Below are 18865 nucleotides of genomic sequence, written 5' to 3' on the forward strand. Positions count from 1 at the left end.
TCATTGGGTTTTTATTTCACTATTTTCACTGATTACTATTCATTCCGCTAAAATGATATCCGCATAAAAAATGACAATAGAACTCATTGTGTCATTGTAAAATGACAATAGAACTCATTGTGTCATTGAAAAATGACAATAGAACTCATTGTGTCATTGAAAAATGACAATAGAACTCATTGTGTCATTGTAAAATGACAATAGAACTCATTGTGTTACTAGAAAATGACAATAGAACTCATTGTGTCACTAGAAAATGACAATATAAGTCATTGTGTCATTACAAAATGACAATAGAACTCATTGTGTTACTACAAAATGACAATAGAACTCATTGTGTTACTACAAAATGACAATAGAACTCATTGTGTCACTACAAAATGACAATAGAACTCATTGTGTCACTACAAAATGACAATAGAACTCATTGTGTCGCTGTAGAACTCATTGTTTCACATGTAAACACCCTGTTTCACTACTGTTTTTTTCGCTATAAAGTACAGAATATAACTTGTACAATAACATGAGATAAAACTTTCATGTGTGCAGTATACAGAGTGTTATCAGCTTTCCATGTGGTTTTACTTTAAATAATTTATTGTCTGACATTCAACATTTAACCCCAGGCTTCTTGATATTTTCTTCACCCTGGAATGATATGGAATGTCATGTTTGTTTTTTAGGTGAAAATAATACAATTTTGAAAATTCATTATAAATCAAAAGTGCATATGGAATGCACAACATGAAAATTCCACAATGTGTTTTTTGTGAACTTTAATCTGCTTCTTGATTATCATCCAGCCCATCTTCTATAGTCACATTTCTAAGTTATTCGTCAAAAAATACATTTTAAGGAACATCACCCAATTCCAAGGTCGTTCATTGATTTCTGGGTCTTGAACTTGAAGACGTTTTCAATTTCAAATACACTGTGAAAATGTTCTAGGTGCTTTGAATACTGAGGCATCCATATGCACAGGAGGTTTTCAGACATGAATGTTGAATTTGGTTGGTTGATGTTTAAAGCGCTACCCCCATGGATCTTCTAGCTGGGGAAGTTTGGGATTTGGTTAAAACTGTAGAAATGATTATCGGTAGTGTGTTTTTTTTATGTTCAGCACGAATCTAAGATACCGGGGTAGTCTCTCTTGAATTATGGATATTAGGTGTATTTTTACTTGTATGTCAACTGGCTGTTTGTTATTCACATATATCAAATCTGTTTGAAATCCACAAATCTGATGATCATCTGAGCATTTTGGCCTAGGGCTGGATTTCTCTGCATAGATGATTTGCAGTGCTTATGTGTAATGCCATGCTTCAGTAGTAGAGTTTGAAACCAGTCTTGTCATGCACTACTTGTATACGTAGACATACATTTTTGTATCTGCAGGGAATCGTTCATCTCATTCTGCTCTTGAGGTGGATTCAACACAGTTTATCTCTTCTAATGATGTATCTGTTGTTTTTCTCTGTGGCTATGTAAGAGAGTGGGTGTACAAATGACATTTACAAGCTATGGCCGCAGTGCACATACATGTTAGTTCTAGGTATACTTCCACTGGTACATACTGTGTATATTAAATAAAAACTTTTCATCTTGTATATTCCTCAGCGTGATTACCAAATTTGTATTGCCCAGTGGCTTTTAAAACGTTACACAGTTACGTCATGAGTCTAACATATCATATAACTGTTATACAATAATAAACTGTGTATGTAATATAAAACATTTGCTAATTCAAGATGTATCATCCTGTGGAGATCCCACAAGAAATCAAATATAAAAGCAGGACAAACAAAGGTCACAGCATCTTAGTTGCGTCAAAACATTGCGTGGGATTCAAGAAAATGTAAGATTTTATTGGATATTACCACATCTCATAATATGCTATAGATTTAATGATGGTCAATTTTGATGAATTAAGTGTACATGTATCAATGTCACATTGCCCCTTGAAAGATCAGTATTTTGACATTGAGCGATGAAATAAAAATTTAAACTTCATAAAGTCATATTCATGTATTAAGGTCATCGAGCTCACTTTAAGAAATAAACTATAATTAATTATATTTATTGTGTATATTTTCTGTCTACATGTATCAGATTTTATAGGAAGATTACTTACATTTGATAAGGTTTACTTCCCAGAAGTTTTTACAAATTTTATTTATTTTTACAAAATCATTTGTATAGCATAATTTGTTATGAAACAAGTGAATAAATATTATATTAAATTTGACAGACATTTGAAAAAAATTTCTGAGCTGTGTATGCCCCAGTATGAATAGTCAGCTGAAATTCATTGATTATTTTCGATGAGAACTCTGTACTTGTATTCTAATATCAGTGTATTGTGTCAAGAAATATCACCATTTGTGAAGAGCCCAGGTGAAATATCCACTGTGGTTTAATCCATCATGTGTGCTTGGCAAAAATTTATTTCTTGAAAAATTGATTTTGTGTGCATTGCACAATTGATTAGCGTGGCTGTCATTGTGCGACCTAGTATGTGATCATCCATGGCAAAGATATTTAACAATTAACGAGACCCTTCAAGATGATTCTAAAAATTGCATGCTTGTACACGCTAGTATTTCGCTTTTCAGTGGTCATACCGTGTCGCTATGTGTACACGTGTGAAAAATATAGGATATATTCTTGATCTGTGTAGAATAAACGATAATAATCGTACAGTGACTCGGTGAATGTATTCTACTCGTCAATTGGTATCATTCTTTTGTGGACAGGATAAGGTTACATCCGATAACATAGACGGAATAGAATGAATTGAAATTGAAGCAAATGCTTTTATGCTCATCTCCTGAGTCCTGGCCTTTATTCCCTCATACAGTCAAGACTATCATGCTGGCTTGTTTTTATGCCAATCCTACAGGGTAGTACTGTAGCTACTCATCTACACGCAAGAAAACTCTGTATGTAGGTATATAGTGTGAGTGCCTTATGTGGCATCAACTCCACTCTTGTCAACTGGATCCAGCGTGCATTTACAATGAATGAAAGTTACTTTAACAGTGAGTGAACATTAATGAGTCCGGGAGGCTGTTTCCGTCCCAGATGATTTGATCTGTATATTTCATGAAACTGAACCAGTCAATTCTCTTGATACCTAAACTGTAGAGGTTAAAGTGTTTACCATAATTGTTCGTGGAAATGAGTCGCAGTACATGTATGTGGTTGGTTCAGTCTGTATACGTAGCCATTACGCTTCAGACAAACAGTATTACACTATTATCGAAGCACATTCACGTAACAGTACGTGTGTGAACTGCTGGATTTTCCTTGCTAGGAATTCTTGCAATTTTATGATTTTATGGGCTTAATGAAGAGACAAATTTCCCTGCCATACAACTCCAAAGAAATTTTCAGAGCTGCAAAATTTTATGATTTTTATTACCTTGTGAAATCATATAATTTTAATTTATAACATTTTCAGTAGCCAATTGAATGGTCTCTATGGCAATCTTTTCTTCATCTGGCTTCATTAATTTGTAATAAAAACAATTGTGCAACTAAATAGATAACGTTATTTTTCTCATTATCTGTGTATACTTGTCCACAGGAAGGTTGAGTTGTATAATTTTGGGTGGTCAGTGGAAATTTTAATTTGTACATGTGCCTGGGAGTGTCACAGATGATCTGTGTAAATGGCTACTTGTTCCATTGATAAATGATGTGAAATTTAAATGTTTTCTCTGTAATTATGTGAATTGCAAATGATGTTACTTTCCTTACTTGAAAATTTGTGATTATTGTCACAATGCTGATTATGTTTGAATGCTAGTTAATAATTACTGGATATGCATACCATTATTGGTGTGAAATCACTCACAAACCTACCATATTCTCATTAAGATCAAATCTTGATAAATGGATACTACCGGGTAAATGTCAACAGAAAAGTCATTGTTCAGCCGCAAACCATTGAATGCCAGAATAGTTTCCACCAAACTTTTGCACATTTTTAGGTATTTTGTTTATAAATTTGTCATTAATATTGTTTCAGAAAGACATAATTTTCCACTGGTAACAGATCATGATGAAAATTGTTGACAAAATATTGAAAAAGTTATGAACATTTATTTTGTGAGTGGTGACAAAATTCCACTTTGGAGTTGAAAGAATTAATAATGCAATCTCTAAAGAAACAATAAAGTATTTAAATTACGGCAGAATATTGTAAAATATGTGGGGTTGACAGTGATACACAAACCCCAAATACCAATCTCTAGAAATTGTTGTCATAGTTACCATACATTAAATAATACAGAATGGTGATCTATTGAGTTTTATGGAGAAATGGGTACTTGAGTATTTGGTGTGTGAATGTCATTTTTGTTTTGTAGAAAGTTATATTGCATATGTCTGTTAATTGTCAGTTTTTAACTATCAAACTGAGATGCTGCAGTTGTTTGACAGTCTGTGCATTCAAGTAGGTCTACTAAATATAGCCATCTAATCAGAGAATACTTAAGGACAGTCTGTGCATACATGTACATTTCATGAATACATGCATCTAATCTTCTTATTGCTTTTTAAACAACATAATTCATAGGTCATGCTAATAATACCTCTGACCAAATTGGATACTTCATCATAATAATTACTGGAGTAATGTTTTCTAAGTTGTACATACACACAGACACTCACCCACACAAGAGTTCTGCTTTTTATGGCTGTCAATGTGAGACATGTACACTGTTCTTAACACTATTGCTAAATGTTGTAATGTCAGCACTACTTAAGTATGAATGTTGATAGCTGTGCTAGTAATGCAGTGTGAAACTGTCACAACGATATCTCAAACCAACCTCAAATATCCTCAGAAATGCATTTTGTGCCAAACTTTACACCTCCACCCCTCCCCCCAATCCAGCAACACCATTAACTTTAATGGTTGTAGTCTTGTGTTAATCTAGGTTGTGCTGAGAGACAAATCACTTAAACACCCATAAAATCCCAGTAACTGTTAATGGCTTATTTTGTGGAATCTGTCCATGCATGTCATAAATACAGTGGAAACGTGACAATGCAAGGCTAGTAATTTGCACCATATTTCATTCCCTGACTTGCCCTGGAGCGGTTGAAATGAGCGCGGTATAAATAAACATGCAATGATCGCACATTATAACGTATATCAGTGTTTAGTGGCATATATTGACAGTACAAATGGATGTATATAAGCAAATAGCACTAGCACTTGCAATTTACACATACAAAAAAAAAAAAGTCAGAAGAGGCAACAGTGTATTCAATGTCTGAAACTGTCGTCTGGCACAGAAACATTTTTTTAAAAAAAATTGTAAACTGCCGGGGTACATGTAAATCTACACCAATAACAACACATGAATTGTTTCTGTGTTAATGTTTTTTTTTGTTTGTTTTTTCAAATTTCAGGAAACCCAGACTTAATTCACAAATTGTATCACAGCAGGTTGCAGTAATCCCGCCTCCACCTCCCAAGCAAATTCGAAATCACTCCACAAAGAAATCCCCTTTATTGGCATCGTCAAGTACATCAAAGAGAATTAGGTGAGCATATTTTCAAGTTCTTTTTCTACAGAACCGGTAACATAGTGACTCGTGATCGGTAGACCCAAGTTCAAATCCTCTCTTAAGCTGAACACCAAAAAGGGTTGACCCCTGGGTGAGTGTGTCACAGACTCAATGGGAAGGCCAATTCCACTGGCCGAGATTCACTCACTAACGAATGCAACTTTGGGGAAACCTTTGTCCGCAGGTACTTGTGTTTGATTGAGCCTGGTTGACGCCAGGATAGTGCATTAAATTGCTTTTTGATAGAGAGATGGCCGCACAGTCTTGTCATGTGTGTAGTCCCAAATATAAATATAACTTCTGTGGCAAAAATGCACTGCGTATCAACATTAACACTTGTAATTTGCACATACAAAAAAAATAAGTCAGGAGAGACAACAGTGACATTCAATGTCCAAAACTGTCGCCTGGCACAACAACAAAAAATTAAATGTTTCATATACAAATTAAAAATGACAAGATGTGATAACATTGATACTTTGAAGTATGTTAGTATAAGATCTGTTATCAAAGATTTTTACTTGACATGATGTACTGTTTTTTTCTGACAATTTTTTGATGCTACATTTTTGTGTATTTTTCTATAATTTCTTTGTCAATTTTAGACAAAATAAATATAATTTCCCATTGCATGTAAATTTTTAAAATATATGCAGATTTATTTTATCAGGAAAGTTCACATAATTAATGATAAACATAAATATCTAACAAGTGTATTAACAGTTGGCAGTTAAATGTGATCCCAGGGACCAGGGACAATCCCTTGAAATAATGATTTTATTTTCAGTACAGTGACTAACTTAGACTATTGAGATGTTAACCCCTATCAAGTGAAACTGTCGTGACCACAAACCCATTCCGCTGATTCTTATAAATATTTATCAATTACAATAGCAGTTGATTCCAACCAGTTAATCAATGAGTTGTCATATGAAAATATTTCAATGTATTCCATCAGCCAATAGAAACCTCGCGTTTTAGATTGAATGATTATTTATGAATATTAATGAGTACAAGGTTTGTGGCTGCAATAGTATGTAATTCATTTAATTTTCACTACTGTAAAATTCGGATTAGAAGCTGCGGCTTCTATTAAAATGGTACAATGCAACAGAGGGGATGCAGCTTCTATTAGAGCATATGTACACATAGGAGAAATGGTGAATGTTTGCTTAACATTTGTTCAAAAAGAATGGGTGCAACTTCTATTAGAGATGCGGCTTCTAATACAGATTTTATGGTACTCAAAATTGCTACGATTAGATGAATTAATGGCATTTGTGAAGACGAAACTTGGCAAAAGTTGCTGTGACGCGTGTTTACGACCCCAGTAAGACTTGCATGCAGTCTCTTGTTTAGGTTACTGAACCAAGACCTGTGACTATCATCACCACAAAAGGGCATCTATAAGGATCACAAGTCTCTTGTTTATTTTATGGTAACTCAGCTTTTGCCATTTATACACTCCCATACTAGTATTCCTTTATTATTGAAAAAAAAAAATAAACAAGAGATTGTATGCAAGATTAGAGCCCAGTGAGATTTTCTTCGCTATGAGATTTCTGACTTGTGAAATTAGTGAAAATTGGTCTATCACCAAAATTAAAGAGGTTTACTGTGTTTGTTTTGGGGTATCAGATAACGCAATTTGTTTCAGTTGAACTGAAAGGCTGCTTTAGTGTGAAAGTGTGACGAATAGTGTGTGGTCATGGCATGCTAGGATAACTGTGGAAAGCGTGTTAGCATGTATTTGCTGTGATTGGTAATGTCTGTTGAAGTAGATATAAATTAATCTTGTGACCTCTCATAGCACCATGTCTGTTTGCACATAGTGATATTGAAAGTACATGCACCATATGAAATTCTTTTATGAATTCACGCCTCAACATGTCTAACGCTCTAGTAGGGATAACAGTTTAATCTCCCAATCCAGTGGCTTTGCTAACTGTAACTAACAATGATTTGTGCATCTATTATTAACCTTTTCACCACCAGACTTTCTCGCCCAAATTTTCAGTACTTTTTTCTTAAATTCTTCAATATTTCTGAAAATGAACCCAAATTTTGGAGCTAACTGACAAAGTTTGGGTAAATTTTCAGTTTTTGCTAAAAAATTCTGACTATTTTTGTCCCAATCTTCTGAAGGAAAGTGGAAGACTATAAACGGGACTATTTTGTGAATTTGTGATGAAAAGCGGGAACTGGTGGTGAAAAGGTTAAAGTAGAATTACTTGTTGTCTATCATAGAAAGATGATTTATTCGCAAAGCCTGTTTGTACTAAGAGCAAAAATGGGGCATAAGGGAATGAAAGACATTGAAATATTTGATTTTTTTCCCGCTGAATACTTTTTCAATACGTTCAATACTTTTTATCAATTTTTCTATAGTTTATTTATAAATTTTAAATCAAATAGTTTTTCTAATGTAGGTCTTGATCAAAATGCTTTTAAAAAAATGCTTAATTTGTCAAAAGTTCTAAGGGTTTATAAATATTTTATCAAATCAGGGTCCACCTCCAGAAATCTGCCTCTTAAAATTTCTAATGGCCAGTCCCTAAAACTAATAAAAAATATGCCTAATTAAAGGTTTTGTGTTTGTTTATCTGAGTTTTCAACTTACCTGTAGTGTTGAAATAAATAAGACATGTAAGGCTGTCGATTCATGTTGACTCCATCACCAAACCACGACAAATTGTATGGTTTTGCTACGAACAATAAACATTACCAGTATCTGGGAAGTCTATTTTCTCTAGTACTGTAGAATACTTTATTTTCGCTTGGAATTTATTTTCGCTATTTTCGCTGAAGGGATGATTCCGTGAAAATAAAATCCAGCGAATATACTTTTTTTCCTATGATTCACATTAAACTCATCAAAAATCAGTGAAAATAAATTCCAAGCAAAACGCCCAAAAAACCTTTTCAGTGAAAATTAATTCCAGCGAAAATAAAGTATTCCACAGTACATGTAGATGTATCAGTACATTCATGGTAAATCTCCTGTTCAATAGGGCTTAGTGTTCACAGTGCTTGAGTAAATAAAATACACAAAAAACTTGATTTGCATCTCTTTTTGAGATATGTTATACCATGGAGGTATTAACATGGTTATACATAAATGCATTGAGAAGGGAATAGTAAATTTTGGCTTCAAATAATGGTTTTTCTCGGTCACCTGCTAAATTTGTCTAATTTCTATGTATGTTGGGTGGATTAGAAATTATTTTTTAGGGAAATCATTAAATGTTTTCCACATAATTGAAGTACCGTAAATTATATAAACAGTCCACTGAGTGTACATTTTATTAACTCTGGCTGAACATGAACCCCAAACATGTATTCATAACTATAGCCTGTTTTTTTTTTCATCGTTTTTTTGTGTGTGTGTGTGTGTGGTGATAATCAATTATTGTAGCCAAAGGGCAGATGAAGCAATTATGCGAGTGAAATGTCAGTTGAGACATCAACAGTGTAATCACATGGCTGTATCCCATGCCTCATTAAGTGTCATGACAGTTGGAGTAATTTGTGATAACACTCTGTGTTTGTATCAAGAATGGAAAAGTCTCCAATGTAGGTGGAAATGAACTGCAATAAAAGAATGATATTAGCAAATGATTGATGTGTATTGCTGCACTGCTCAATGTGAACTGATAAATTTATCCATTTGTGTGTTCTGTATCAATCAGCTGTTTTTAACTACTGTATCAAAATTGCAATGATCCTTTTGATAGATGACCCTGCAGAGAATACTTTCATGCCTGTATTCAGTGCTAGATTGCTGTTGATGTTATTCCCTTCACTGCTTTCATGGCCGGCAGATGTATGGTTATTATGTGTATAGATGGTGATGTCTGGCTTGTGATTATGTGTATAGTTGGTGATGTCTGGCTACTATGATTATGTGTATATATGGTGATGTCTGGCTACTGTGATTATGTGTATATATGGTGATGTCTGGCTACTGTGATTATGTGTATATATGGCGATGTCTGGCTACTGTGATTATGTGTATATATGGCGATGTCTGGCTACTGTGATTATGTGTATAGATGGCGATGTCTGGCTACTGTGATTATGTGTATAGATGATGATGTATGGCTACTATGTTATTTTTTTCTACAAATCTATGCAGTCAGAAAAACTTTATGTTGTAGATCATTGTCATTACTTAAGATCTTCTATTTTGTTTTTTTTGCAGACCGAGATTAAAGAACATTGACAGAAACAGTGGAACACCGATGGCTGTTACTGTAAATGACGTTACTGTTATCATCACCGATTACAAACCATCACACCGATCTTCAATCTCCTCATCGATGGTTGCATCCCCGTCATCATCTTCCTCACAGGAGAGTAACCATGGTGACAACAACAATTCCAGTCATAACAAATTCAGTTTTGCTGACCAAACAAATGAAAACATAAACGGTTTTTGAGACTTCGTGCAAAACTAAAAATAAAAACAAATTTTAATTTTTTTTTCAAAAAAACAAAAAATGATGATGAAGAAGATGGATAATATATTGAAAGAATCTGAAAATCTGTATATTCTATGATGTCACGTTCTCTGTAAGTAACATCAGTAATTTGGTGCTCACTGATGTTACCGAATGTTCTAATGGGATTTGACATGTACAAGTGTCGTCAAGTTGAAGATAACAACTCGTATATGGAATGTGCAACGAACTTCTAAAGAAAGAAAGACTTCCTTTTTATGGATGGATTCAGCAACTTTTGAAAAACAAGCCAATATGTGGAGCTGTTAAGAGAGATTTTGTATTTTCCACAGCGTCTTATTGGTATGCAACATCTACATCAGGAAGCTTGTGTTGGAGAATTTAATGGTGGGCTTTCCATCCCACCATTACAAGCGTTTGCTAGTTTTTTTTTTAGACAGCCTGCTTTTGGTTCCATGTCAGTTAACTGCTGAAAAGATTACGTTATTTCCAGAAGACAAAAATGAATGCATTATGCATCACTTTTATTATTATTATAAATTTTTGTGAAATGCTGCTCAGTAGAACACCGTGATTGGCTAAATGCTGCTCAGTAGAACACTGTCAGGCTATCTGATTGGCTAAATGAATAGTAATTGAAGGTTGTAATATTTGCATGCAACGTTAAAACATTGGCAGGCAATATATATATATATGCTTTATGCAACTTTAGAGACAGATGTTGGGCCATCTAAGTCAATTGTATGTATACCAGGAATACACTGTAAAACAGCATGATTGTTTTTCTGAGCCAAAAAAAAAAAAACTTGTTTCTGGTCCTCTTTTTATATTATTGTGGATGAAACCAGAAAAAATAAGTCATGAACTGACACAAGGCATATTGACTGTCAACAAGTAATGGGGGAGGGGGGACTATTTAATTTAACTTTATATTCAAATTTGTATGTAAATGATAGCTAAAATGCCAATTGATTCTGGTACATTTATTATAGAGAATATTGTATTTTCAAACAAAAAGGCAAGCAATTACTGTTTTACAGTGTTTTGTGATTGTCTGCTGCATTTCTGTGATTTCAGGCTAGTAGCCTGTTACAATTTACAACCCACCAGCAAATTATCTTTTCTGAGGTGGTCCTTGAGTATAAGCTCACCCCCTAATTTCCCTGATTTTACATGTTCAGGCCCCTGGGCTTATACTCGGGGGGGGGGGGGGGGGGAGTACGGTATATTCCACTCCCCCAGCAAGCTATTCATGGCAAAGAGACTGCACACTTGCAGTCTTGTGAAGTAATTATCAATATGAGATTTTCTTTCACATGTTCACCAATAGATGAATGAATGTGTGCTATGTAGATGTTATAACATTACTGGTAATTACTACCAGAAGTGCTGGTCCAGCCCACACACAGCTTGCCAGGGTGTCTATTCCTTAGCCTGCATTCGTTGAGGGCAGCATACAAGGACATGAGAATGCAGTACAGCAGAATTTGGGTATGTGCCAGAAATCATGTCCTGATCAGGATGTTTTCAGGTACTTTGATTGTAGATAATTTGAGAGAGCTTTTTGGGCGTGAAGATGATGGTTCCAACATCAGAGTCTGTACAGCCCAGTGGTGAAATAGATGGTGTTCACGAAATAAGTTCTGTTTTTTTTTCATTCATTTGTTTGTTCATTACATGGGTGGTAATGATTTTTTACATGAAATTATGAATTTTTATTATCATTTTCGCCCAACTGATAATTTTCGACGACAAAAATATATTTATGAATTGAAACCAATATACTGGTTCTTAGCAACCAGGTTCATAATCCCTAGTAACTGTTATGGCAAGCTGACAGTGAAGATCACGACATTTAGCTCAATAAATATGACACCGCTTGCCAAAATGTTTGCAAATTTTACACATACAAAATAATGAAATGTACATGCAAGTACCATATTTTCCGGAGAATTTTAAATGCAAAGAGGTTGATGTAATGTACAAGTGTAAATATTCTTTTGTCTGGTAGATTTCTATGGTAGTATTTCAAGTATTCAACATCTATAGACTCAGAATTATTATGCACTGGGCATTTTTAGCACCAAGAGTATGGCAGCTTTATATTTTTTAGTTTTGTAATTTTATTTACAGTGTAGATGTTATACCCTGTACAGTCTTAAAATACAGGGTATAGAATATACACATCATATTCGCTCTGAAGTTTTTATGAAACTAAGTTCTTATGCTTGTACTTGTAAAGCTCTCCCCCGAAAAAGTTTCTGGCTAATTTGTTGTGCTAAATACATGCATAGTGGCTTCTTATTAATTATTATAAAATTTGTTCATTTTGATGAAAACTGAATTACTTCTTTCATTTTCTCTACCCTCTGAACAAAAAAAATTTTTCTGTGACCTGCATGTTTTAAAACGGCACAGGCGATGATTGGAAGCATTCATTTTTTTTTTCCTCGCACAACTCCTGAAAATCAGGGTGTGTGCGCAATATTTGCTCTAATGAAAGCATTCTTGCATAAAATTCTGGTTCAATATTTAATCTAACAAATCACAGTACTGTATTTCCTCTATTAGAAGCGCATCTTGTAATGTACCTAAACCATCATTGCTTTCATTGTGTACTGTAATGTTAAAATATGAATTATTTTTGTCACTGTCTGATATGTATGTTAGCGCATACGCTTCTAATAGACTAAATAGGATATTTGGTGTACTTAAAACCCTATCTTCTGCACCACTATTTATAGTGTGTTTCATATGATGCTATTACTGGACATTGACTTGCATGAACTTCTGTGCGACACTGATTTGTAGATATTGTTTGATTGTTGTCAAATTACTGTAAATGCAAGTCTATTTAAGGTGTCCTGAGCATGACAATAACTTCATATCAATGCTGACTCGTCTATTATTTTCTCTTTGGAGATTATTTAAAAAAAAATTTTTTAAAAAAAATTTAAAAACTCATTTTGAAGAAAATATAATCTCTGTGTACATAAGGAATCTACCTCCCATCTCCAGTGCATGGGAAATTATAGGGCTGGTGTGGTATTTATTTATTAACGTATATATCCAGTACTTTATGGTGCTATGGAGTAGCAGAGAAGAAATATAAGGGCTTGTAACTTCCAATCATCAAATGTCACAGGAGTTAAAGATCCCATTGGAATTGATTAGGTGACCAGTACATCAACAGCTCTGTGAAATTTGTACACTCGTATATTTGTTAAAATATTACAATTATGTTTTGTTGATATGTTTGTGTTACATCACATTGATCTGTACTGGGTGTTAAGGATGTATGAAATGAGTCTATACAAGGATATGATATATGATGAAGATCACTTGAATTGCGAGATAATCTCAAAACAAAACTACATTTCTAGAAATTCTAATGCAAATTAGTGAATCTGTGAAAAAACTAATTAGTGTTCATCTCAGATAATAATGTTCTTGCCTAATTGCAAAGTGTGTAATTTGTTCGTTTCACGTTTGTGAATGCAACAAGAAATCTTGCTCATTTTTGTTCACGCATTCAAACCTTTCCAAGCGTTGACTTCATTCTTTGACGATATTGGTTAGGAATACAATCAATTGACATGCACGAAATGAGGCCGCCACTAGCAAAGAATTCACTTGTTAGATCTTCAATGCATATTGCTGTACATGGTTATTAAAGTTACACTCCCTTATTTATCATACTTGTAAGATATATGAACAAATTCATGGGATCCTCTTGATCTCACTTCTTGTATCCAGTACTGACATGCTCAAGATAAGAACTGCTAAAAGTGCCCAGTGAATACTAATGTCAGTGTTCTTGTTGTCATGACAACTTAGTTATTTTGTTACTGTAGAATGATGAGGGTTGGGATTGGGGAAATTTTGGAATTCTTTGGGTTAGGAATTTCTATTGAACATTCTCAAAGGGTTTGTATTTTTAGTTTAACAGAAAATAATAAAAAAATTGTCAAGACTGTAATGTTTATCGATATCTTTGCTTAGAGTGAAAGTTGCATGTATTTATCATTATCACAGCCTCTTACTGTGATTCTGAGGATTATTGGGCCAGTCAATTAACAAGATGGCTTGTAACTTTGTTCTAGACTTGACAGCCATGTTTGACTGATGGCATGCTGTGTGGGATTCATTATTTTATAGCGATCGTCAACATGACAATTTGCTAATCTAGTCTAGGTGTTCAAAAACTATCCTTCATTTTTGAGTATTAACAAAATAACTGTTCCTGTATTTTTAACAAACTCGTATCATTTTGAAGATTGTGCTTTACCCTTGTCTAGTATGAATGATCTAAACTATGCGTGTGTTGATAGAATGGCGCCATCAAGTCTAGATTGGACAAAAACCAAAGTGTATTGCAAAGTTGCAAGTCGTTTTTTAACTGACTCTTCGAATCAGAACTGCTGCAATACAGACAAACTATGTAAATATTCTTTCTCACAAACTATGTAAATAACGTCTCCATAGATTCCAAGGTGATCTCACATAAATTACATACACCTAAAACATTCACCAAATCAGAGATGCACTAGCATATGGAAATAGTGAAATGTGAATTTGACAAAGAAGGTGCACTTGCTAAAGTAGAATAAACAAGGTATAGTATTGAGGTGATTGGCAAATAAACAGATCTTAGCTGGCAAGGTTGAGTAAAAAACTATTTGTAAGTCTCTTCTAGTACTATAAAATACAAAATTTTTGATGGAAATTAATTTTCAGTGAAAATAAAATCCAGCGACTATACCTTTTTTTTCTATATTTTGCATTAAACTAATCAAATCAGTAAAAATAAATTTCATACAAAACAACCAAAAAATCCTTTCAGCGAAAATTAACTCCAGCTAAAATAGTTTTTTACAGTTATATGTTCTATCATTTGCAAGGTATTTATAGTTTGACTATGTTTTTTCCAATTGCTTGGATGTCACACTTGGTGATATTACACCATGAGGGAAATCATTTTGAAAGCTGTAAATTAATGCCACAATTGAATATTGAGTGATAATATTAATTTATTTATTGCTTCTAGAGTCCTGTCACGTCAAACATTCTTAGATGTATTTTCACATTATATACAAGTTAAGCATGAACGATCATTGCATTTTGAGCTGTCATTCAATAAATGAAATGATGGTAAATGACTTGGATTCACTTGTACTCTGTGGCAGTGTACATGGCGTCAGCACAGTCATCCTATGCAGTATGAGCAGCCATTTCGTACAAGTTGTGTTTTTTTTGGTTATTTTCAAACAAGTGTCTACCCATGAGCCTTTGCGTTTTAGCGTGTTATCGTCGCTTGGTACTCAATTCCCGCGCGTGCGCAAATGACGACCCTCCCGCTTTAACGTCAATGAATGTAGTTAAAACACATAATTGTTAACTGGCAGGAGATGCTGACGTAGAAAGTAAAGCAAGACGTAAATGGTATGGACAATACTATGTTGAACGAAAGTGCTCGTTATTGAGCCTGGTGGCTGAAGGAAAGACGTAAAGTTAGGCGTTTAGGTGTCGTACGCGAGCGCCGTTTTGAGTCACGCACGCAGTAAATGTAAATTCTCTTAAAACATTGTTCATTCACCCATGGCTATGAGTAATCACTCCAGTGAGTTATAAATGAATTGAGTTATGAACAGATCATTCTCGAAATTGACTGTTTCCATGGCAACCGGATCGAGATCTCTACCAAACTATGTGTCAAGGGCGACCCCTCATGAAAATGAAACGAGAATCTTTAACTAATAACTAATGGTTTTCTTTGAAATTGGCGTTCCCATGGCAACCATTGAACAATCTAGTGGATTAGTTTTTTTTTTTTTTATAAAAGGCAACACCTGTAAAATTCAACCACCCGTAATTTTTTTAGTAATCCCGCTCACTATGCAGTCACAGAATGTTTTCGTCGCAAGAGGACGCGACTTATAAGGAAAGCTTTATTTACAACCCAAAGACTGACCAAAGTTTAAAATAGTATGCATGTATTTTGTTTTACATAATTCGTATTTGGCCATTCGTGGATTCTAAACAGTATGAGTTGCCGGGTTTTCTAAGAAATAATCGTGTGGTAAATATAATCCAAGATTCTACCCCTCTTCACATCTCAATCATTTGTACAACTCAAATATTTGATCAGTTTGATATTAAGTCAAGTATGAATAGGATAAGAGTTTGCAACTTTGATATGTACGGCAAACGTATTTTAAAGCGGAGGGGTCGTCCCATGCGCACGTGCAAGAATCGAGTCCCAAGCGACGATAACAATGCATGCTAATATGATAGACGCTTGTTTGCAAACAATGACATGCTATTACCATCTGACGCATGCGCCGGTGACGACTTCCCCGCTTTACCAATGACGTTGGTTACAGAAGGCAGTGGACGCTTGGAAAAATGTGATTGTGTAACAGTATAGAAGTGAGCGAGATTATCATCGTTCTTTAAAAACGCAACCCCAAGTAATACACACTTTCAAGTGAGCAAGGACTGGTAAAACGGCCCCAGGAGAATGCTCTTTTTGCATCTTCTTTAGCAGACCGAATCGCTCAGTTGCATCAGTATTTCTAGAAATTTATGTTTGCCTTGCGATTTTGTGATTACTATCTCGCTATTCGCGTGAGTTCTTCATCGCATGTCGCACCACTTGCCTTCTCTGATCTCATAAATCCTTTGTGCAATATTACGACACATTTTTTTAAAAAGCTGTTATATCTACATTTGTACCTTCTTCTCTTTTGTATTTTTAGTACAACACAGGTATTTCCTCAATCTTTATAAATATTTCTATATTTCACAATTTAAACCGACACAGGAGATTTCAACTGGCCGACTGAATAACATTGGAGCGTTTTCAAATTACGTCGTTGATTGGCAGGTTGGATTCAACTGCAACTGAAATTTATAAAGATGAAGGGAATGTCGTTGTTGCACTGAAAGTAAAATAACAGCGTCGGTGTTGAAAGATCTAACTGATATAGTGAATCATAGGGAATTTCCTAAAATGTTACTTTTTGCTTGAATACCAGTAAGAGACCATCGATCCTTTCTGGCATGAAGATACGGAGGATGAATTATTAAAATTCACCCATGAGACAATTACAATGTAATCCTGATCAGTAAGCAAATTTACTCTATAAATAGAACACAGTGAACTTGGTACCAGGAGACTGGAAACGTACGTGCAAGTACCCTATTGGGGGTTGGTGCGTGTGTTTTCATTTTAAATAACGAATTAATGTAGTCTGGTTGTTTTCCCTGCCCTTCTATGGTCAATAATTTACAAGGAATTACAAGGTGTTACGATTTTCAGATGCGATGTCTAGAGGGGTTTGTAATATCCAACAGGGAGCTGATCTTTCGCAGTATAGCATAATTGGTACACTGCACTGATGATAAATGTCTAGCAGATGTAATGCCAATGTCAAGTGTCTCTGCTAAAGCCAGTTTCACGGAAACTACAAAATATGTGACGTAAATCGATATGCGATTTCATGCAAATCATATTTTACACAGATTAGTGGGGAGGGGGGTGACAACAATTTGCACAGTTTCTTTGCTATACAAATACTGTACAGTGTTTATATTTCACATGTACATTAAATCAGACGTCTCCTAATCCTGGCTAATCTGCTAAGTGAGCTATGTATGTTAATAGTTCACAGGTTGTATGTACTACTTAGATGAGTTGGGGCTGTAGTTTATATTCAAACGCAGTACACTGCGCTGATCACTGCTTAGTTACGTGTATGATGAAATACATTGATATTATTATTTTGTAGAAGTGCACGTACTATCCTATTTAAAAGCTAGCATTAATAACAGATCATAGAGCGAGTTGAGTGTATTTGAAATCACATGCACGAAATCAAACTGTAATGTACTTTCAATGAATAGATGCACTGATATTATTTAATTTATGAATAATAGCATTATACACCTGTGTATATATATAGGAATTGAAAAAAAAAATGTTTCGGTCCCGTTGACAAGTTAATTTAAATTTTATTTATATAACATATGGCACTAATATATATTATAATTGATTGCTACGAGGTATAACATTGAAATGTTCGTTTCGTAAGTCAAGTGCGCTTCCTCAAGGCGGTTCAAGCCGAATTCTGATTTACACTACTGAGTATGTTACTACACATATATCACAATAAATTTAAAGATTATTTTTAACAAGCCTAATAGTATGCATCTTTTTCATCATCAAGATGTGAAGAAATAATCTTTCCAATTTATCAGTGTATATTGCAAATTGTCTATAGCATTTCGAATTCTTGTTTCTCAATAACTTGCGATTCCAATAATTTGGTCAGTATCATAGTGGCATTAACCGACAACATTGAAAGTACCGAACAAGATAACATATCATCTTCGGTTCGACCCGAATCACCTTGAGAGATAGTTTCAGCAGCTAATATTTGTGGTACGTAATTCCCACAGACTTGTAATTAAGACGATCCTCTTGGATTATGGTTGCCATGGAGATTGTTTCTATGTACCGCATATTGATATTATGTTAACTGGTGTATAATAATTGCACCTGCAATGCTGCCATTACAAAATACTGAATTTATGACTTCGCAAAACGAAAAAAGCAACACGTCATCTCTAATAAGAAGAAATTGCTTGTAAATATTATTCATTTTCAGGTACTAATGCAGTTGTATGCAAACCAAACTAGTTTTATCATGTTTCACAAATGAATTGGATGAATTTGAAAGGCTTAACAGTGATAGTAATATTAGGGTAGGATGAAATAGGGTGGGAATTGTAATTGACTACATGTTGCTGGAGGTTGGTTATTA

At 34.4% G+C, this 18865-nt stretch overlaps 1 protein-coding gene across 2 annotated transcripts in view; it reads left to right on the forward strand.

Moving 5' to 3' along the window:
- Positions 1-14019, forward strand: part of LOC102806633 (YY1-associated factor 2-like) — an 81042-nt gene extending 67023 nt beyond the window's left edge. For both annotated transcript variants that reach the window (XM_006818831.3, XM_085496769.1), the window contains 2 exons: positions 5422-5556; positions 9782-14019. In XM_006818831.3, coding sequence (XP_006818894.1) covers positions 5422-5556; positions 9782-10019 — 373 coding nt within the window. In that variant the 3' untranslated portion in view covers positions 10020-14019. The remainder of the gene's footprint in view (positions 1-5421; positions 5557-9781) is intronic.
- The last annotated feature ends 4846 nt before the right edge of the window (positions 14020-18865 follow it).

The sequence above is a fragment of the Saccoglossus kowalevskii genome, chromosome 3 (assembly GCF_978046115.1).
Source record: "Saccoglossus kowalevskii chromosome 3, keSacKowa6.1, whole genome shotgun sequence".
Lineage (NCBI taxonomy): Eukaryota > Metazoa > Hemichordata > Enteropneusta > Harrimaniidae > Saccoglossus > Saccoglossus kowalevskii.